We start from the raw sequence: 23106 nt of genomic DNA on the forward strand, positions 1-23106 counted from the left end.
CAGGGAAGGGAGGGAGGGCAGCAAAGGTTGAAAAACCAACTTTTGGGTAGTATGCTCACTACTGGGGTGACGGGAGTATTCATATCCCAAGCCTCAGCATTGTGTGATATACCCATGTAAAAAACCTGCATATGTATGCCCTCAATCTAAAATAAAAGCTGAAATTATTTTTAAAAATTAATAAATAAAATATTAACTCAGAACTGTTTTCCTTGGACAGATTAATATTTAATCTATTATAATTAATATTTAATCTATTGATTAAATTGATTGATTAATTAAATTAATAATTAATCTATTATAAAATGGTCTTGGTCTTAGATTAAAAAGAAAATACAACTTTTATGCCTAAACTAGGTAATCTAAAATTGCTTTGAATCTACTAAATTCTATCTTATAAGACTATGTTGTAAAAATATCAGAGATGTTAGTGTACATAGGTTTAGTGTACATGAAATATCTTAATGAATAGCCTTTAGTTTGTGCTTTGAATTTGAATAGGTTAATGTTATTATTATATTTTCATATTTCCTTTGTACAAGTACCATTTCCAAAGCTCTGATCATTCTTATTCCTTTCAGATCAACCGCTAGAATCCCGTAGACTCTGCAACAAGCCAATTCAGAGCTTGCCCAACATGGACACCATTTTTAGTGAGGTCCTCTTGAAGATGCAGAAGCAGCACCCTGGGTGTCTTGCTCAGGAGGCTTGTGTCCGTGCAGTCCAGGCTGCTGTGCAGTATCCCTATGAAGTGGGCATCAAGAAGGAGGAGGAGCTGTTTCTATATCTTTTTCAATCAGGGCAGGCTAGAGCCCTGCAATATGCTTTCTTTGCTGAAAGGAAAGCAAATAAGTGGTCAACTCCCTCCGGAGCATCATGGAAAACAGCATCAGCACAGCCCGTCTCCTCAGTTGGTGTTGTTGGTAAGAGCATGGGGTAATGAATGGACTCCTCCAAATCCGCTCATGTAATGTGCTACCATTTGCTTAGGGCCACCAGATGCTAGGTTTCACATAAGACACATTACTTGTGTTAGCTAAGCTAATTCTCACACCGCCACATGAGCTCTCTTCTTTAACCTAAGAGGCCTAGAGACGCCAGCCTTCTCAACAGTGAGCTAAACACGAGTAAGGTGAAAGTCGGACCCTAGATCTGACTCAGACTAGGAATGTTTTATTCTTTTTTTCTTTGAGACAGAGTCTTGCTCTGTCACCCAGGCAGGAGTGCAGTGGCGTGATCTCGGCTCACTGCAACCTCCACCTCCCGGGTTCAAGTGATTCTCTTTCCTCAGCCTCCTGAGTAGCTGTGACTACTGCCACCATGCCCAGCTAATTTTTGTATTTTTACTAGAGACAGGGCTTCGCCATGTTGGTCAGGCTGGTCTCGAACTCCTGGCCTTAAGTGATCCACCTGCCTCAGTGTCCCAAAGTTCTGAGATTACAGGTGTGAGCCACCATTCCTGGCCTGGCATTTTTTATTCTGTGCTACCTCTTCCCTGTATGAATCTCTCATTCCTGGATTTCCTGATGATGATTTGTACCACATTTCAAGGTGTGGCCTGTCGCTCTCATAGCTAGGTATTTGTCATGAAGTCTCTGTCTTTCCGGCCCCTGAGCCATTCACTTCTCCCGTTCAAAACCACTATCCTCAAATCCATCTAAACCCTGAAACCATGACTTCCCTACTTTTTTCCCTCTGGAATTTTCCCAAACAAAATATCTTCTTTCCTCAGAAGCTAGCTGCCTGATTGGCTTCTCTGGGCCACCTTCCTAAGCTTCACTTGCTCTTAGTCTCGGCTCAAGAATGGTCTTTGGTAGATTTTTAAATCCCTTGAGATGGCAAGTGAAACATTCTTTGCACCAGCTCAGGTACAATCTTCTGGGGAGAGGGTCCATAGTTTACTAAAGGCATCAACTTTCTTCCTTTCCTTTTTTTCTTACATTTAAGTTTTTTTAATCATAATTAAAGACATGCAAGAAAGTTATAATAGTACAAAAAATTATCACATACTTTTAATCCAGATCCTCCAAATGTTAACATTTTACTATATTTGTTTTATTTCCCTCTCTCTTTTCTGAACTCTAAGAATAAGTTAAAGACTTATGTGTATTTCCTAAAACTAAATATTCTCTTACATGACCACAGTATAATTTATCTTAAAAAACATGGCAATTAATATAAAAAACTATTATTTAGTCTATAGCCCTTATTCTGATTTTTCTTTCTTTTTTCTTTTTTTTTTAAACCATCTTTACGATTTGTAAGTATACAGTTCAGTGGTAATAAATACATTTATATCCTTTTTTTCCCCCTTCATCTCCCTTCCCCCCCTCCCCTTCCTGGCTTTTGGCAACCAGCAATCTACTCTGTATCATTATGAGATCTACATTTTAAGCTCCCACATATGAGTGAGAACATATGATATTTGCCTTTTAGTGTAAAAGCATCAACTTTCTTAACCCTTGCCCAGCTCTTTAGCACAGTGGTCTCCAACCTTTTTGGCACCAGGGACCAGTTTCACGGAATACAATTTTTCCACGGACTCGGGGGTCATGGTTTTGGGATGAAACCGTTCCACCTCAGATCATCAGGCATTAAGTTCTCAGAAGGAGCCGCAGCCTGGATGCCTCGCATGCGCAACCTAGATCCCTCGCGTGCGCAACCCAGATCCCTCCCATGTGCAACCCAGATCCCTCGCATGCGCAGTTCACAATAGGGGTCGCACTCCTGTGAGAATCTAATACCATCACTGATCTGACAGGAAGCGGAGGTCAAGGCTGACATGCTCCCTGGCCTGCTGCTCACCTCCTGCTCTGCTGACAGATCACGGACCGGTACCGGTCCACAGCCAGAGGTTGGGGACCCCTGGTCTAGCACCAACCCAACTTGGAGGCAGAGATCTCACTCCACATTTTCTCAGTCTGCTTGTTGTCTCAATTCAGCTTTGGTATCAAAGAATCTGTCTTTAATATAAATACATTGTGTTCTTTTCAGCTCTGACTCTGTTGAGGTCTATCCTTGGTTCATCTGTGATTTTTTTTTTTTTTTTTTTTTTTGAGACGGAGTCTCGCTCTGTCGCCCAGGCTGGAGTGCAGTGGCCGGATCTCAGCTCACTGCAAGCTCCGCCTGCCGGGTTTACGCCATTCTCCTGCCTCAGCCTCCTGAGTAGCTGGGACTACAGGCACCCGCTACCTCGCCTGGCTAGTTTTTTTTTGGTATTTTTTTTAGTAGAGACGGGGTTTCACCGTGTTAGCCAGCATGGTCTCGATCTCCTGACCTCGTGATCCGCCCATCTCGGCCTCCCAAAGTGCTGGGATTACAGGCTTGAGCCACCACGCCCGGCCTTTTTTTTTTTTTTTAAATGGAGTTTCGTTCTGTCACCCAGGCTGGAGTGCAGTGGCGCAATCTCAGCTCACTGCAACCTCCACCTCCCAGGTGCCAGCAATTCTCGTGCTTCAGCCTCCCGGGTAGCTGGAATTACAAGTGCTGTGCCACCAAGCCTGGCTGATTTTTGTATTTTTGGTAGAGACAGGGTTTCACCATGTTGTCCAGTCTGGTCTTGAACCCCCAACCTCAGGTGATCCGCCCACCTTGGCCTTCCAAAGTGCTGGAATTACAGGCATGAGCCTTTGTGTCCAGCCTCACTTGTGATTTTTTAAGAAGATGGGTAAGTAGAGTGACAAAGAACTATGATTGTTCCTCTTTTTGTACTATTAAATATTTCAGCAATGCCAATATTTATTTCTAGTTGTTGTGCACTTACCTCTTTCTTCTCCCTTCAATTCCTTTAAGCCAAGAATAATTAATGCAAATAATAGCAAGCTGGTAAGTGCATCAGTATTGTGTTTGTCAACCATTGTTTGGGAGAATTTCCCAATTTTGTTGTGAGCCTTTCTTTAAAAAGCCTTCAGGTTTGTTTCTGGCATATAATGTTTAAAAGTTTGAAGTATTTTTTAAAAACGATATCCACATTGTTTTGAAAAATATTGGAAAGGGCGTACTAAATATATTAAAGACACATAGATAGAAATAAAGTAAGAGGATCTGGATGTTTCTGCCCTCTTCGTGTGTATTGCCACACTACCCTGCATTTCATCTTCGTGATGCAGCTTTCTACTGCTCCCTCGTGTCCTCTGAAAGACTCCATGACCCTCCTCTGCTTCCTGACTGAAACCCGGCTTACCCTGAGGACCTGCATCTGCTGCCCTCTCCAGGGAATGCTGCCACTTCTCCCACACTCCATGGGCCTCTGGGTCACTTCTCAGACCATTGCACTTTATGGGACACTGTCCTTTGTGGTCCTGCCCTGTGGTCTTGTCATTCTATCCCTTTTCATTACTGTCATGGCTCCCCCTCCATTTGCTGAAAACTTTAGTTCCTGGCTCACAGCTACCCACTTTGGCCCAAACCCTGCTGCCATCCTGGTTGTCCTCATTGTCTCTATGGACAATCATTCCCTGCTTGTAGCATCTGAGTTTTTTGCCTCCTTAGACTCAGGGACATTCGCCTCACCTCACTTCCACATTCCACACTCATTGCTTCTCTACAGGTCTTGTCATTACCCTGAATATTTCTCTACTTCTAAAATCTGAAACCCCACACACTACCAATACCTCATATCTTTCCTTATATCTTTCTTAATGGGTTATTTCAACTACATCCATTACTTGATCAGCTCCCCTTATCTTTATTTTCTTCTTATTCAGCTTTAATTTTAGGAGTTATCATTTCATCCACTCTCAGGCCAAAGTCTCCAAACTCTGTGATTGATTGCCCTTCCATTGTGCTCCCCACAAAATCCTCACCCTGATGATCCCAGTTGTTTGTTGTTTCCATGAGCCCAGGCCCAGGCTTCTCAGCCCCGCAGGAGATGCAGTTCCAATTGGTAACCCTGCAAGTTCACATTCTCACACCACACGTGGGCTCCCAGGCCTGTCAGGACAGGGGAATGTAGTTGATAAGAAACTGCAAAACTAGCATTTAAAACATCCTTATTTGGTATTTACTTCTCTGAGTAGAAGAGGTTCCTGATCAAATTCAATTCCATGGCAGTCAAATGCAGTAATTTGGCAGGGGAGCAGGACTCCTTGTCCCTGTCTATATGCATCTGTGAGGCAAAATTAGAGAACTATATGAAGCTTGAAACTAATAGCTAGGAGCTAGGTTCAAAACTAGCAGAGTTTTGAACCCCACATTCTATCTTTTAATGTAGAAAAAGTTTATCAAAGCTAAAGTTTAGGATATAAGTTGCTATACAAGTGAGAGTTATTCAGCCTGCTTGTTCTTAGGAGAAGTGCAGGGGGTTAATAAATTTGGAAAACTGTGTCCTTAATAATTTAATATATTTATTATATAGTATTGAGTAATTTAATACACTTGGAAATTAAATAAATATGTTCTGGATAGACTAAATCAGTGATTTCTGATGACTGATACATCCTATCTTCAAAACCAATCCTCCATGCTAGTAAATACAAAGTATAGAGGAGTAATATATAAGTGGCTTTCACAAAGCTTTTTTATCCACAGTGGACTGGTTAGGCAACAGATCATCTGCTGCTGTAACAGGTAACCCAGCGATCTCAGTAGCTTAACACAATAAGTATTTATTTAATGCTTATTCCATAAGGTCATTCTAGGACCAGGGTTTTTTCCCACTAGTGGCTCTGCCATTCTCCATGATAAGGGTCAGCAAGATTTTTCTGTAAAGTTCCAGATGGTAAATATTTTAAGCTTTGTGGGCCATACAGTCTCTGTTGCAACTACCCAAGTCTACCATTGTGCACTAAAACAGCCATAGAGCCGGGCGTGGTGGCACAGGCCTCAGTTGCAGCCACTAGGGAGGTCGAGGCAGGAAGATCACTTGAACCCAGGACATAGAGGCTGCAGTAAGCCATGATGCCACCACTGTACTCCATCCTGGGCAACAGAGCAAGACCCTATCTCTAAAACAAAATACAAAACAAAACAAAAACCCAGCCATAGACAATATGGAAACAAATTAGCCTGGTATTCCAATAAAATTTTATTTATGGACACTGAATTTTGAATGTGAAAAAATTTTTCATGTGTCACAAAACGGTGCTTTTTAAGTTTTTTATTTAAAAATGTAAAAACGTGTTTTTGTCTGCAGGCAGTGTAAAAATCAGCAGTGGGCAGGGTTTGACCTATAGGCCACAGTTTACCCCATCACCTACTTTAGGCCTTCCTCAAGGCCTTGGAGTCATTCTCTGCATTCTCTACATCCGCGTATCTATGGAGGGTCTTGTGGGAGATTTTAGGAGCCAGTCTGAGAACCCACATTGCCCCCAATCACCACCATAATATTTCATTGATCACAGTTACAGGCCCTAACAGGATGCCAGGAATCTAGAAAGTACAGTCTTCTGTGTGCCAGGAGGAAAATGAATTAGTGTTGGAAACAAACAATAACATATTTTTCATCAAATAATTTTTCTTCATTTTCCATTTTTTTCTTGCCTTTGCTTAAAATATTTCTCCCTATGTTTCTCCCTTCCTCGACCTGGATGGTTCAACATCCTGAATTTTACCTATTACAGTCTAATCTGCCTTTAAGGTCCATTTCAAATGTCTTTGCCTTGAAGCTTTTCTTGATTCATCCAACTGAATATAGTTTTTTCCCTTTGAATCAAAGAAATTTGAACTTTTCACATCATTTACTTTACCATATGGAATAGATATTTGTGAACTCCTCTTTCCACTGCTAGATCAGAAGCTCCCTGAAGGTTGATGCTCCTCATGTTTTTTTTTTTTTTTAAATAACAGTTTAATTGAAATGTAACTCATATATAAAATTCACTCTTTTATTTATGTAGGTATTTATTTATTTTAATTTTTTTTTGAAGACAGGTTCTTGCTGTGTTGCCCAGGCTGGAGTGCAGTGGCACAATCTCAGCTCACTGCAATCTCCACCTTCCAGTTTCAAGTGATTCTTTGTACCTCAGTCTCCTGAGTAGCTGGGACTATAGGCATGTGCCATTATGCCCGGCTAATTTTTGTATTTTTAGTAGAGATGGGGTTTCGCCATGTTGGCCAGTCTGGTCTCAAACTCCTGGCCTCAAGTGATCCATCTGCCTCAGCTTCTCAAAGTGGTGGGATTACAGGCATGAACCACTGCGCCAGGCCAAAAATCACCCTTTTAAAGCGATTTAATGTAGAATGGTACAGCTGCGACTGGGCACAGTAGCTCACACCTGTAATCCCAGCACTTTGTGGGGCCGACGTGGGTGGATCACCTGAGGTCAGGAATTCGAGACGAGCCTGGCCAATATGATGAAACCCTGTCTCCAGTAAAAATACAAAAAACAATTAGCCAGGCATGGTGGCAGGTGCCTGTAATCCCAGCTACTTCGGAGGCTGAGGCATGAGAATCGCTTGAACTCAGGAGGCGGAGGTGGCAGTGAGCTGAGATCACACCACTGCACTCCAGTCTGGGTGACAGAGCAGGACTCCATCTCAAAAAATAAATAAATAAATAAATAATAAAATGGTACAGCTGTTATGGACAACAGCATGACAGTTCTTCTAAAAGGTAAAAAGGGCCATATGATCTAGCAATTCCACTTCTGGATGTTTACCCCAAAGAAATGAAAGCAGAGCCTGGGCACAGTGGCTCACGCCTCTAATCCCAGCAATTTGGGAGGCCAAGGCAGGTGGATCACTTGAGGTCAGGAATTCGGGACCAGCCTGACCAACATGGTGAAACCCCATCTCTACTAAGAATACAAAAATTAGCTGGATGTGGTGGTGCATACCTGTAATCCCTGCTACTTGGGAGGCTGAGGCAGGAGAATTGCTTGAATCCAGGAGGTGGAGGTTGCCGTGATCTGAGATCACACCACTGCACTCTAGCCTGGGTGACAGAGAGAGGCTCCATCTGAAACAAACAAACAAAAAAAGAATTGAAAGCAGGGACTCAAATAGATATTTATACACTCATGTTCATAACAGCATCATTCACAATAGCCCAACAGTACAAGCAACCATTGAAGAATGAATGGGTAAATGAAATTTGGTATATGCATACAATGGAATATTATCCAGCCTTAAAAAGGAAGAAAATTGTGACACATGTTACAGCATGGGTGAACCATGAGGACATACTGCTAAGTGAAATAAGTCAAGCATAAAAGATCAAATACTGCATAATTCCACTTATATGAGGTACCTGGAGTAGTCAGATTCACAGATACAGAAAATAGAATGGTTGGCCAGGGCTGGGGAGAGGGAAAATAGGGAGTTATCATTTAATAGGTACAGAGTTTCAGCTTTGCAATTTGAAGAGTTCTGATGATGGTTGTACACATTGTGAATGTATTTAATGCCACTGAACTGTGCACTTAAAAATGGTTATGATGGTAAATCGTATGTGTATTTTGCCACAATTTTTAAAAATAAGAAAATGCATAGTAAGAGTATCACCAGAAAAGAATACAATTCAATGGTTGTTAGATATTAATAGAGTTTATGCAACCATTGTCACATCAATTTTAGAACATTCTCATCACTCCCCAAAGAAATCCTCTACCCATCAATAGTCACTCTCCATCACCCTTCCCTCCAGCCCTTGGCAACCATGAATCTACTTTCTGTCTCTATGGATTTGCCTATTCTGGACATTTCATATAAATGGAACCATACAATATGTACAATATGTAGCCTTTTGTGTTTGGCTTTTTTTTTTTTTTCCCCAAGATGACGTCTCACTCTGTCACCCAGGCTGGAGTGCAGTGGCACAATCTCAACTCACTGCAACCACTGCCTCCTGAGCCCAAGCAATCCTCCCACCTCAGCCTCCTGAGGAGCTGGGACAATAGGCATATGCCACTACACCTGGCTAATTTGTTGCATTTCTGGTAGAGACAGGGTTTTGCCATGTTGGCCAGGCTGGTCTTGAACTCCTGAGCTCAAATGATCCTTGTGCCTTGGCCTCCTAAAGTGCTGGGATTGCAGGCATGAGCCACCGCGCTCGGCCCCGGCTTCTTTAACTTAGCATAACGCTTTCAAGATTCATTCATGTTATAGCATGTATCATTATTTTATTCTTTTGTTTTTTGTTTTTTTTTTTTTGAGACAGAATTTTGCTCTTGTTGCCCAGGCTGGAGTGCAATGGTGTGATCTCAGCTCACTGCAACCTCCGCCTCCCAGGTTCAAGCGATTCTCCTGCCTCAGCCTTCCAAGAAGCTGGGATTACAGGTGTGCACCACCACGTCCAGCTAATTTTTGTATTTTTAGTAGAGATGGGGTTCACCATGTTGGTCAGGCTGGTCTTGAAATCCTGACCTCAGGTGATCTGCCTGCCTCGTATTTTATTCCTTTTTATGGCTGAATAATATTCTCCATTTTGTGTATCCATTCACCAGTTGATGGACTTTCAAATTGCTTTTATTTTTTGGCTAATTTTTTTAATGTGAGAAGATGAAATTTATTTTTATTGTATAAATGCAAAAATTACAGGAAAATATTTTAAAGCTTAAAAAAATGCCAAGTGACATTGATACAGGAAAATCACAAAGCAGGAGAGCTATACTAAATTAATAGATTTCATTTTAAAATGTCTCATTGTATCTCAGATTTTGAAAGATTCCATTTCTGTGGAAGACAGTTGATTCTGTTGAACTTATAATGACCCCCAGTTTAATTAATAAGTACTGATAGCCATTGATCTATTTCTTTTGGGGAGGAGATAAGAAAGATGTGTATACATTCTGTGTACATGTAATAGACACAATTTTCTGGATCCAGCCTTAGCTCAGGGTTTCTGAAATTTTTTTTTTTACTTTTATTTTAGATTCAGGGGGTACATGTACAGGTTTCTTACATGGGTGTATATATTGCATGATGCCAAGGTTTGGGCTTCTAATGTTCACTCAAGTAGTGGACATAGTACCCGATAGGTAGGTTTTCAACCCTTCTGTCTTCCCTCACTCCCCCTTTTGAAATTCCCATTGTTTATTGTTCCCATCTTTGGGGTCATGTGTACCCAGTGTTTAGCTCACACTTATAAGTGAGAGCATGCAGTATTTGGTTTTCTGTTTCTCTGTTAATTTGCTTAGGATAATGTCCTCCAGCTGCATCTGTGTTGTTGCAAATGTGTGATTTTATTCTTTTTTATGGCTGCATTTGGCTATTTTGAATAATGCTGCTAATGAACATTCATGTACAAGCTTTATGTGGACATATATTTTCAGTTCTCTTGGAGATTTAGATATCAGTGGAACTGCTGGATCATATAGTAACTCCATGTTTAACATTTTGAGTAACTGCTAAACTCTTTTTCACAGCAACTGTACCATTTAAAAAATTTGCCAGCAATGTATCAGTGTTCTAATTTCCCCAGATCCTCACCAAAATTTGTTATTGTCTGCCTTTTTCATTATTGCAATCCTAGTGGGTTTGAAGCATTATCTCACTGTGGTTTTGATTTGCATTCTCTTAATGACTATTGATGTTGAACATTTTTTCATGTGATTATTGCCTATGTGTTGCTTGTGCTTTTGGAATTGTCATATCTGAAACCATTACTAATTCAGATCTTCAGATGCTATCATCATCAGGCTGCTCCCTAAGATCTGCCTCTAAGAATTTTATAGTTTTATTTTTTATTTTTATTTATTTTTATTTTTTATTTTTTTATTATTTTTTTTTAATTTAAAATTTATTTATTATTATACTTTAAGTTGTGGGGTACATGTGCATAGCGTGGGTTTGTTACATATGTATACTTGTGCCATGTTGCTGTGCCACCATCAACTCGTCTTTACATCAGAGTATAACTCCCAATTTTAATCCCTCCCTCCCCTCCCCCTCCCCATGATAGGCCCGGTGTGTGGTGTTCCCCTTCCTGGGTCAGAGTGATCTCATTGTTCAGTTCCCACCTATGGTGAAGACATCTGCGGTGTTGGTTTCTATTTCTGTGATGGTTGCTTGAATGATGGGTTTCCAGCTGCATCCTCCTCAAGGACACAAGCTCATCCTTTTATGGCTCACATGGCTATTCCATGGTGTATGTGTGCCACATTTTTCTTAATCCCAATCTGTCTTGATGGACATTTTGGAGTTTGATTCCAAGTCTTTTACTCTTCCTTGGAATAAAACTGCAATAAGCTTATGCATTATTGCATGTGTCTTTATGGCAGCATAATTTATAATCCTTTGGGTATATACCCAGCCAATGGAACGACTGGGTCATATGGTACATCTAGTTCTAGATCATGAAGATACCCTCTTTTCCATAATGGTTGAACTAGTTTACAATCCCACCAACAATTAACCAAAAAGTGTTCCTATTTCTCCCACATCCTCTCCAGCATCTGTTGTTTCCTGACTTTAATGATGTCATTCTTTGGTGTGAGATGGTATCTCATTGTGGTTTTGATTTGCATTTCTCTACAGTGGCCAGTGATGATGAGCATTTTTTTCGTATTAATCTGTTGACTTGTATGAATGTCTTTCTTTTAGAAATGTCTGTTCATATCCTTTGCCCACTTTTGATGGGGTTGTTTGTTTTTCCTTCAAATTTGTTTGAGTTCTTATTGGGTTCTGGATATTAGCCTTTGTCAGATAGTAGATTGCAAGGGTACTCCCCATTCACCAGCCAGGTTGCTGTTCACTCTGATGGTAGTTTCTTTTGCTGTGCATGACTCTTTAGTTAATTAAGATCCCATTTGTCAGCATTTGGCTTTTGTTGCTGTTGCTTTTGGTGTTTTTAGACATGAAGTCTTTGCCCATGCCTATGTCTGAATAATTTACTACCTAGGTTTTCCTCTAGATTTTAGCGGTATTACAGGTCTAACATTTAAGTCTCTAATCCTCTTGAATTAATTATAAGGGTAAGGAAAAGGATCCAGTTCAGCTTTCCTACTTCGTAATTTCCCAACACCAATTTTATTAAATAGGGAATCCTTTCCCCATTTCTTGTTTCCTCTCAGGTTTTGTCAAGATCAGATGGCTGTTAGATGTGTGGTATTATTTCTGAGGACTCTGTTTTCTGTTCCATTGGTCTATATCTCTGTTTTGGTACCGATTACCATCTGCTGTTTCGAGTTACTGTAGCCTTGAGTATAGTTTGAAGTCCTCAGGTAGCGTGATGCCTCAGCTTTAATTCTTTTGACTTGAGTTGTATGCTTGGGAATCGGGCTCTTTTGGTTCCATATAATGAACTTTAAGCAGTTTTTCCAATTCCTGTGGAAAACTCATTGGTATGATGTCGGGATGCATTGAATCTCTCAGCTAACCTTGGGCAGTATGGCCATTTTCACGATATTGATTCTTCTATCCATGAGAGCATGGTATGTTCTTCCCATTTGTTTGTGTCCTCTTTTTATTTCACTGAGCAGTGGTTTGTAGTTCTCCGCCAGAAGAGGTCCTTTTACATGCCTGGCAAGTTGGATTCCCTGGGTATTTTATTCTCTTTGAAGCAAATTTATGGAATGATTCATTCTGATTTGGCTCTCTGTTTGACTGTTACTTCGTTATAGAATGCTTGTGATTTTTGCATTCATTTTTGTATCTGAGACTTTGCTGAGATTGCTTATCAGCTTAAGAAGGAATTTTGGGCTGAGACAATGGGGTTTCTAAATGCGCCAATCTATGTCATCTGCAAAGGGACAATTTGACTTCTTCTTTTTCTAACTTTTCGAATACACTATTTCTTTCTCTTTACCCTGATTGCCCACAGCCAGAACTTCCAACACTATGTTAGATAGGGTGGTGAGAGAGAACATCCTATCTTCTTGATTTTCAAAGAATTTTCAATTTTACCCATTCAATATGATATTGGCTGTGGGTTTGTCATAAATAGCTCTTATTATTTTTGAGATGCGTTCATGTCATACAGGTATTGGCGTTTTAGCATGAAGGGCTGTTGTGAATTTTGTCCAGCCCTTTTCATCTATTGAATAATCGTAACTGGTTCTTGTCTTTGGATTTCTGTTATATGCTGGATTATGTTTATTGATTTCGCGAATGTTGAACCAGCCTTGCATCGAGGGATGAAGCCCACTTGATCATGGTGGATGGCCTTTTTTTTTGAGGCGGGTCTGGCGCTGTCACCCAGGCTGGAGTGCAGTGGCGTGATCGGCTCACTGCAAACTCCGCCTCCCAGTTCCGCTTGTTCTCCTCACCTCAGCCTCGGTAGCTGGGACTACGAGCGCCGCCACCGTCCGGCTAGTTTTTTGTATTTTAGTAGAGGCGGGGTTTCCGCATGTTAGCCCGGATGGTCTAGATCTCCTGACCTGCGTGATCCACCGCCTCGACCTCCCAGTGCTGGTTACAGGCTTGACCCGCAGCCGAGCCTGGGATAAGCTTTTGATGTGTTTGCTGAATCGGTTTGCCAGTATTTTATTGAGGATTTTGCATCGTGTTCATCGAGGATATTGGTCACAAATTCTCTTTTTTTGTTGTGTCTCTGCCAGGCTTGGTATCAGAGGATGATGTTGGCCTCTGTAAAATAGGGTTGGAGGATTCCCTCTTTTCTAATGATTGGAATAGTTCAAGAAGGAATGGTACCAACTCCTCCTTCATACCTCTGGTAGGAGTGGCTGTGAATCCATCTGGTCCTGGACTTTTTTTTGGTTGGTAGGCTAGTAATTGTGCCTCAATTTCAAGAGCCTGCTATTTAGTCCTGACTTTCAGGGGATTCAACTTCTTCCTGGTTTGATCTTGAAGAGTGTAATTATCAAGGAAATTATCCATTTCTTCCTAGATTTTCCAGTTTATTCGCGTCCAGAAGTGTTTGTAAAGTATTCTCTACAGTGGTAGTTTGTATTTCTGTGCGGTGTGGTGATGTCCTTTATCTGTTTTTAATTGCACTTCAATTTGATTTACCTATATAGCACTGTTTAGTAGTCTTGCTTGGTCTCTATCAGATTTTGTTGATCTTTTCAAAACTATCCTGGTTCCATTCGATTTTTGGAGGTTTCTATGTGTCCTCCTCTCCCTTCAGTTCTGCTCTGTCTTGATTCATTTCTTACACTTCTGCTAGCTTTTCGAATGTGTTTGCTCTTGCTTCTCTAGTTCTTTTAATTGTGATGTTGATTGTCCGATTTTAGATCTTTCCTGCACTTTCTCACATGTTGCATTTAGTGTATAAATTTCCCTCTACACACTGCGCTTTAAAATGTGTCCCAGAGATTCTAGTATGTTGTATCTTTTGTTCTCATTGGTTTTCAAGAACATACTAGCTATACCCTTCATTTCGTTATGTACCCAGTAGTCCATTCAGGAGCAGGGTTGTTCAGTTTCCGTATGGTTGAGCAGTTTTGAGTTGGGTTTCTTAGTCCTACATGAGTTCTGATTTGATTACTTTTTCTGTGGTCTGAGAGAGACAGTTTGTTATAATTTCTGTTCTTGTACATTTTGCTGAGAGTGCTTTTGCGCTTTAGTGCGTGGTCCAATTTTGGGTGAAATCTTGATATTGGTGCTGAAGAATGTATGTCTGTTGATTTAGGGTGAGTTCGATGTCTATTAGGTCTTGCAGAGATGAGTTCATTCCTGGATATCCTTGTTAACTTTCTACGTTGATCTGTCTAATGTTGGCAGTGGAGTGTTGAAGTCTCCCATTATTATTGTATAGGTCTAAAGTCTCTTTTAATAAGTTTCTAAGGACTTACTTTACTGAATCTGGTGTGCTCTATGTATTGATTGCATATATTTAGGATAGTTAGCTCTCTTCCTGTTGAATTTTAGTCCTTTACCATTATGTATCAGCCTTCTTTGTCTCTTTGATCTTTGGTGGTTAAAAGTCTGTTTTATCAAGACTAGGTTAACCTACTTTTTTTTGTTCCTCCATTTGTAGTACATCTATCCATCCTTTATTTGAGCTATGTGTCTCCATGTGCAGATGAGTCTCCTGAATACAGCAGACTGAAGGTCTTGACTCTTTATCCAGTTTGCCAGTCTGTCTTTCATTCAGACATTGGTCCATTTACATTTAGGGTTAAGATTGTTATGTGAACTGATCCTACCATTACTGTCTTCAACTGGTTATAGTATAGATTAGTTGATGCAGTTTCTTCCCTAGCCTCGATGGTCTTCCATTTTGGCATGTTTTGCAATGGCTGGTACGGTTGTTCCATGTTAGTACTTCGCTGGTCTCATAAGGGCAGGCCTTTCAAGTGGTGACAAAATCTCTAAGCATTTATACTTATCTGCAAGGATTTATTTCTCCTTCACTTATGAAACTTAGTTTGGCTGGATATGAAATTCTGGGTTTAAAATTCTTTTCTTTAAGAATGTTGAATATTGGCCCCCACTCTTCTGGCTTGTAGAGTTTCTGCTGAGAAATCTGCTGCATGTAAGTCTGATGGGCTACACCCCATGGGTAACTTGACACTCTCTAAGCATAGATTTCCTTCATTTTCAACTTTGTGGTGAATCTGGCAGTGCTGTGTGTCTTGGGTTACTCTATAGAATCATGGCATTCTCTGTATTTCCTGTAGTTTGAATGTTGGCCTGCCCTACTGATTCAGGAAGTTCCCTGGATGATATCCTGAGTGTTTTAACTTGGTTCCATTTTCCCCCTCACTTTCCAGGCCTGATAGGCATGATTTGGTCTTTCACATAATCCCCTTAACTTCTTGCAGGCTTTGTTCGTTTCTTTTCTTCTTTGTTCTTTTGGTTCTCTTCCTTCATTTCATTCATTTGATTCCTCAATCCATTTGATACTCTTTCTTCAGTTGATGAATTGATTTACTGAAGCTTGTGCATTTGTCCGCGTGTATTTTCGTGTCATAGTTTTTCCATCTCTTTCTGTATTTCGTTTATGACCCTTCTCTGCATTAATTACTCTAGCCATCCAATTTCTTCTACCTTTGCAAGATTTTAGTTTTCTTTTCTTTAGCTTCCAATTAAGTAATTCCTCCTTTAGCTCTGAAAAGTGATGGACTGAAGCCTTCTTCTCTCTGTCTAGATCAAAAGTCATTCTCCGTCCAGCTTTGATCCGTTTGCTAAGCTGATGAGCTGCTCCTTTGCCAGGGGGAGATCATCTTATTTTTTGAATTCCAGCTTTCACCCTGCTTTTTCCCCATCTTTGTAGGTTTTATCTGCCTCTGAAGTCTTTGATGATGGTGATGTACTGATGGGGTTTTGTTGAATATTAGAGTGTCCTTCCTGTTTGATAGTTTTCCTTCTAACAGTCGGGACCCTCAGCTGGAGTCTGTTGGAATTGCTTGGGTCCTCAGACCCTGTTTTCCTGGAGTATCAGCTTGGCAGGGCTGCAGAATTAGAAATCTTCTAGACAGCGAGTGTACCTGTCTGATTCTTGCTTTGGGCTTCCCTCAGGAGGTGGCCTCCCACCCTGAACGTGAGATATCAGACCCCCTGGTGGGATGTCTCCCAGTGAGCTACTCAGGGGGTCCCGGACCCACTTGAGCAGAGTCCTGTCCCACTTCTCAGATCCTCCAGTAACCCCTCCGTGTTGGGAGATCCACTGCTCTCTTCAAAGCTGTAGACCAAGGCCGTTTAGTCACAGAGTTTCTGCTGCTTTTGGTTTGTTGTTGCTGGCTGTGCCTGTCCCCCAGGGGTGGAGTCTGCAAGAGACAGAGCCAGGTTTCCTTGAGCTGTGAGCTCCACCCAGTTAGACTTCCCAGCAGCTTTGTTCCACCCAGCCTCAGCAATGGGCAGGCGCCCCTCCCCTAACCTGTGCTGCTTGCCCGGTGGAGTCTGAACTGCTGTGCTGCTGCTTAGCCAGAGAGCTCCGTGGGTGTGGGACCTCTGACCCAGGTGTGGGATAGTCTCCTGGTGCCCTGTTTGCTTAAGCGCAGTATTGGGAGTGGGAGTTACCCGATTTTTCCAGGTGTTGTGTCTCTGAATTCTAAGCTGGAAAGGATTCCCTTCCCCTTAGCTTCCAAGATGGCCATTCACCAGCCCTGCTTCCTTCTCGCTGGTCAGGCTGCAGCAACTGACCAGCACCGATCATCGGCACTCCCCAGTGAGATAGACAGTACCTCTCAGCCCCGAAAATGCAAAATCACGGTCTTCTTCTGTGTGCAGCTCGGCTGGCCTGGGGAGTTGGAGACTGGAACTGTTCCTGTTGACCATCTTGCTCCTTCAAAGGAATTTCTCAGTTTAGCTCCTTACATTGGGCCTGTGTGTCCATTTTGAGTTCAGTTTCATATAGTGTGAGAGTGAGTTCAACTTCAAGTCTTTGCATGTGGATATCCAGTTATTAGCATCCTTGTTGAAAGACTATACTTTTCTCAAATTGAATGTTCTTAATTTGCTCTTCTTATTAAAAATTAATTGGCCTCGCTCAGTGGGTTTTACTTTTTAGAAACATGGTGTATTCTGCTGACAGTCCTCATGTCCCATCAGCACTGCTATGATCACACTGTCTTATATACTGTAGGCTTTTTTTTTTTTTTTTTTTTGAGACAGGGTCTCACTCTGTCACATAGGCTGGAGTGCAGTAGTGTGATCATAGCTCACTGCAATCCTCAAACTCTTGGGCTCAAGATATCCTCCTGCTTCAGCTTCCCAAATAGCTGTAACTGTAGGCACGCACCATCATGCCTGGCTAATTTTTGTTGTTGTTGTTGTTGAGATGGAGTTTTGCTCTTGTTGCCCAGGCTGGAGTGCAATGGTGCGATCTCGGCTCACTGCAACCTCTGCCTCCTGGGTTCAAGTGATTGTCCTGCCTCAGCCTCCTGAGTAGTGGGGATTACAGGCATGCACTGCCATGCCCAGCTGATTTTGTATTTTTAGTAGAGACGGGGTTTCTCCATGTTAGTCAGGCTGGTCTCGAAATCCTGACCTCAGGTAATCCGCCCGCCTCAGCCTCCCAAAGTGCTGGGATTACAGGGATGAGCCACTGCACCTGGCCTCCTGGCTAATTTTTAATTTTTTATGGAGTTGGAGTCTCACTATGTTGCCTGGGCTGGTCTCAAACTCCTGGTTGCAAGTGATCCTCTCACCTTGGCCTCCCGAAGTGCTGGGATTACAGGCATTACACCTCACCCAACCTTGAATAGTTTTGTCGTACAGTTTGAAGTTGGGAAGAGTGAATCCTCCAGCGTTGTTCTTTTACAGTATTGTTTTGGCTCTTCTGGATTTCTTGCATTTCTGTGTGAATTTTAGGATCAGCTTATTGATCCTGCAAAAAACCAGCTGGGGTTTTTATAGGAATTGTGTTGGTTCTTCACATCAATTTGGGTAATATTGCCACCTTAACAATATTAAGTTGTCTGATACATAAACATTTAGTGTTTTTCCATTTATTTGGTCTTATTTAATTTCTATTAACAATGTTTTATAGTTTTTAGTGTACAGATCCTCCTATTCTTTGTTAAATTTCTTCCTGTGTATTATTCTTTTTGGTGCTATTGTAAGTAGAATTGTTTCTTTTAATTTTATATTAAGGTTGTTGATTGCTAATATATAGAAATATGCTTGATTTTTGTATATCAATTGTATACCTACAACCCTGTTGGACCCATTTATTAGTTTGTATAGCTTCTATTTGTGTGTATGAATCCAACTAATTTTTATATCCTCTGAAACACTTAACAGAGTGCAGAGTCTTAATTAGTACTCAATCCATTTGTGTTTCTTGAATCAATCTCTTTAAATGCCACATTGTCACATAAGCCTTCCATCCAGTGAATAATTTCTCAGTTCCCAATACCACTGAATCATTCTTTTTCTCCTTTAATTTTTATCTGCAGGCTTGGGAACAATGGGCCGAGGCATTGTCATTTCTTTTGCAAGGGCCAGAATTCCTGTGATTGCTGTAGATTCAGACAAAAACCAGCTAGCAACTGCAAACAAGATAATAACCTCTGTCTTGGAAAAAGAAGCCTCCAAAATGCAACAGAGTGGCCACCCTTGGTCAGGACCAAAACCCAAGTTAACTTCATCTATGAAGGAGCTTGGTGGTGTGGATTTAGTCATTGAAGCAGTATTTGAGGAAATGAGCCTGAAGAAGCAGGTCTTTGCTGAACTCTCAGCCGTGTGCAAACCAGAAGCATTTTTGTGCACTAATACTTCAGCCCTGGACGTTGATGAGATTGCTTCTTCCACTGATCGTCCTCACTTGGTCATTGGCACCCACTTCTTTTCGCCAGCTCATGTCATGAAGTTGTTAGAGGTTATTCCCAGCCGATACTCTTCCCCCACTACCATTGCCACTGTTATGAACTTATCAAAAAAGATTAAAAAGATTGGAGTCGTTGTAGGCAACTGTTTTGGATTTGTGGGGAATCGAATGTTGAATCCTTATTACAATCAGACATATTTCTTGTTAGAAGAAGGCAGCAAACCAGAGGAGGTAGATCAGGTGCTGGAAGAGTTTGGTTTTAAAATGGGACCTTTTAGAGTGTCCGATCTTGCTGGGTTGGATGTGGGCTGGAAATCTAGAAAGGGGCAAGGTCTTACTGGACCTACATTGCCTCCAGGAACTCCTGCCCGAAAAAGGGGCAATAGGAGATACTGCCCAATTCCTGATATGCTCTGTGAATTAGGACGATTTGGCCAGAAGACAGGTAAGGGTTGGTATCAATATGACAAGCCATTGGGTAGGATTCACAAACCCGATCCCTGGCTTTCCAAATTCCTATCACAGTATAGAGAAACCTATCACATTGAACCACGTACCATTAGCCAGGATGAGATCCTTGAGCGCTGCTTATATTCACTTATCAATGAAGCATTCCGTATCTTGGGAGAAGGGATAGCTACTAGCCCAGAGCACATTGATGTTGTCTATTTACATGGATATGGATGGCCAAGGCACAAGGGCGGGCCCATGTTCTATGCTTCCACAGTTGGGTTGCCCACAGTTCTAGAGAAGTTGCAGAAATATTACAGGCAGAACCCTGATATTCCCCAACTGGAGCCCAGTGACTATCTAAAAAAACTGGCTTCTCAGGGAAACCCTCCCCTGAAAGAATGGCAAAGCTTGGCAGGCTCCCCTAGCAGTAAGTTGTGATTCAGCCTTCCAGATTATGCCTCACATGCTAGCATCAGGTAATGCTCACTGAATTTCAGTGAAATTAAATGAAAAATCCAAAGTAAGATTGTTCTGAAATACAAAGCAAAAGAAATAATCAGTAGAGTCTTCTGTGTGACGACTCTAATGGTCAAATCTTTAGGAATGTGCTTCCTATGCCTCTGAATCTGTCCTTATCAGATAAATTCAATGCATGAACTTGTGTGAATGTAATATCATTATCGCTGATGAAAGAGGCTCAGGCATAAGTTGAGATTCTCAGATGTTTTGATCATTGGAAAAATGTGTCATCAATTAATAAATGATAAATGCAGCTAAGTCATACATTGATTTTGACTCCTTTCAATGTCACACACATAGTATTGATCAGAAATCTTATGAATCATACATACACTCAACAAACATTAAAGTCGTAGGGAAAACACAGTTGGAAATTGCTAAGGGAACTGAGTACTTCAAACCATTACAGGGAACTCAGATTAGTATGGCAAGCCTTTCCTCTTCTGTTTATGAAGAAATAATAGAAAGGAGTAAGTCGTTAACTTAGTGTAAGAAGGGTCTTAGAGAACATCTAACCTTCTAGAATTTCCCAATTCTATGATAGAGTAATGACGCCAGTTTTCCTGTCATGACAGGCCTCTGTGATGTTACATATGGAAATGGTTGAATCTTGAAAAATCTAAAATTGTTGCAAAACATATTTTGTATAATTTTGTTATAAGAGTTCTTCTCTTTTTACTTTTTGCGTTGTGTAGTTAAAAATTAAGGGCTGGTCAATACAAAAACTTGTACACAAAGATTTATAGCAGAATTATTCATAATAGCCAAAAGTTGGATAAAACCCAAATGTCTATTAACTAATGAATAGATAAATCTGGTATATCCATACAATGGACTATTATTCAGCCATAAAAAGAAATAAAGGACCAGGCACAGTGGCTCACACCTGTAATCCCAGCACTTTGGGAGGCTGAGGCAGGAGGATTGTTTGAGGTCAGAAATTTGAGACCAGCCTGGGCAACATAGCAAAACCCTGTCTCTATAAAAAATACTTCCCGTACATTAGTGGTTGCCTAAGGCTAGAATTAGGGGTGATGAATGGGGAGTACAGGATTCATCTAATAGGTACAGGATTTCTCTATGGAAATGAAAATGGTCTAAACTTATTGTGGTAATGGTCACATAACAATATATTAAAAATGATTGAGTTGTATATTTTAAGTGGGTGAATTATATGGTATGTGAATTGTATCTCAATAAAGTTGTTAGTAAATAAATGGGGCTGAAGATGTTATCCTTCATTGTGGTGGAAATGAACTTTCACAATATTTTCACCTGTGAACCCAAACAAAATGAAAGTTCTGATGGAAAAATCTTGAATGAATAGAGTATAAGTTTTCAGTTGTTAAAGAGCAAACAAAAAACCAACAAAAAATCCAAGTGTGCCTTGAATTGTACAGAGCACAATTATTACGTTTGAAATATATACTACTTAATTTTATATAATTGGTTTGTGAAATTAAAGACATCAATGAAAATGATTCCTGAAAGTAGTAATTTTGTCTCCAAAGTGACTTGTTTTCAAATTAATGTTTTAAAAAAACCCACTCACTTTTTCTTCAATCCTGGAATTAATTTTGAGTTCTTGCAACTTATTTTCACCCTACACTAGCCTCTAGATTGAGGTTTTGAAATTAGAGCATCTATGAATAGATTTTATCAGTCAATAACCCCTGAAATGTTATGATAAAGTTTGTGTATATGTATCTGAGTACATTTCTTGGAAGAGGTACCATATCATATTCTAAAAAGTATCATGACCCGGCCGGACACAGTGGCTCACATCTGTAATCCCAACATTTTGGGAGTCCGAGGCGGGCAGATCATGAGGTCAGGAGATCGAGACCATCCTGGCTAATACGGTGAAACCCCATCTCTACTAAAAATACACAAAATTAGCCAGGTGTGGTGGCACGTGCCTGTAGTCCCAGCTACTTGGGAGGCTGAGGCAGGATAATTGCTTGAACTCAGGAGGCAGAGGTTGCAGTGAGCTGAGATTGCGCGGCTGTACCCCAGCCTGGGCAACAGAGTGAGACTCCATCTCAAAAAAAAAAAGTATCATGACCCAATAAAGGTTAAGGACCAATAGAAAATGGGAAGAGCAGCCCAGCACGGTGGCTCATGCCTGTAATCCCAGCACTTTGGGAGGCCAAGGTGGGCAGATCACTTGGGGTCAGGAGTTTGAGACCAGCCTAGCCAACATGGTGAAACCCCGTCTCTACTAAAGATACAAAAATTAGCCAGGAGTGGGGGCGCGTGCCTGTAGTCCCAGCTACTCGGGAGGCTGAGGCAGGAGAAACCCTTAAACCCAGGAGGCGGAGGTTGCAGTGAGCCGAGATCTCGCCACTACATTCCAGCCTGGGTGACAGAAAAAGACTCCGTCTCAAGAAAAAAAAAAAAAAGAAAAGAAAAGAAAACAGGAAGAGGAAAATATGAGTTCATTCCTTCTTATTTTACATCAAATGAAGCCAAACTAATTCAAATTTGCTGGGTCCTACATATAATAGTAGTTAATATGATGAAAATTTTCAGGATATCCTCTCCTGTCCTTGAAAATATACTTGCTTAAAAGGCTGATTTTGTTAATAATTTTAAAACATTTGTTTAAGAAAAACCTCTGGATTTCATTTTTAAAAATATGTTCTAATGATAATTGACTGTGACGGGAATTATATATTGGAAACACCCTTGAAGCTGTAAGACTCCCAGCTTGAAAGACGCTCTTAATGATACTCCTTAAATCAGTGAAGCCACCATGCAGCTGCAGTTGCTCTCTGTTTATTTATCTCCAGCAGGAACAGGTGTGCATGAGAGAGATAAAGTGAGGAATTCTAAATTCCCCTGATTAATGATGTTACAGAATTGTTTATGCAAATCACACTCTACTGCACTGTAGGAACCTAGAATTTCTAGGGCCTTAGATTTGTCTTTAAAACAGACACCTAGAAATCAGAAATATTGCAGCCTCACTAGATTATCTGAACCCTTTTGGTAGCCATTGATAAGATTAAATCAAGTTCTCTGGACTATGTTTAAAAGCAGCTTTTTGCAAGAACAGAATAGTTCTGGACTACTCCTGG

At 40.9% G+C, this 23106-nt stretch overlaps 1 protein-coding gene across 2 annotated transcripts in view; it reads left to right on the plus strand.

Annotated features, from left to right (window-relative positions):
* Positions 1-21507, plus strand: part of EHHADH (enoyl-CoA hydratase and 3-hydroxyacyl CoA dehydrogenase) — an 84244-nt gene extending 62737 nt beyond the window's left edge. For both annotated transcript variants that reach the window (XM_003894722.5, XM_017955612.3), the window contains 2 exons: positions 582-923; positions 18684-21507. In XM_003894722.5, coding sequence (XP_003894771.3) covers positions 582-923; positions 18684-19945 — 1604 coding nt within the window. In that variant the 3' untranslated portion in view covers positions 19946-21507. The remainder of the gene's footprint in view (positions 1-581; positions 924-18683) is intronic.
* The last annotated feature ends 1599 nt before the right edge of the window (positions 21508-23106 follow it).

This window comes from Papio anubis, chromosome 2 (assembly GCF_008728515.1).
Source record: "Papio anubis isolate 15944 chromosome 2, Panubis1.0, whole genome shotgun sequence".
NCBI classification, from domain to species: domain Eukaryota; kingdom Metazoa; phylum Chordata; class Mammalia; order Primates; family Cercopithecidae; genus Papio; species Papio anubis.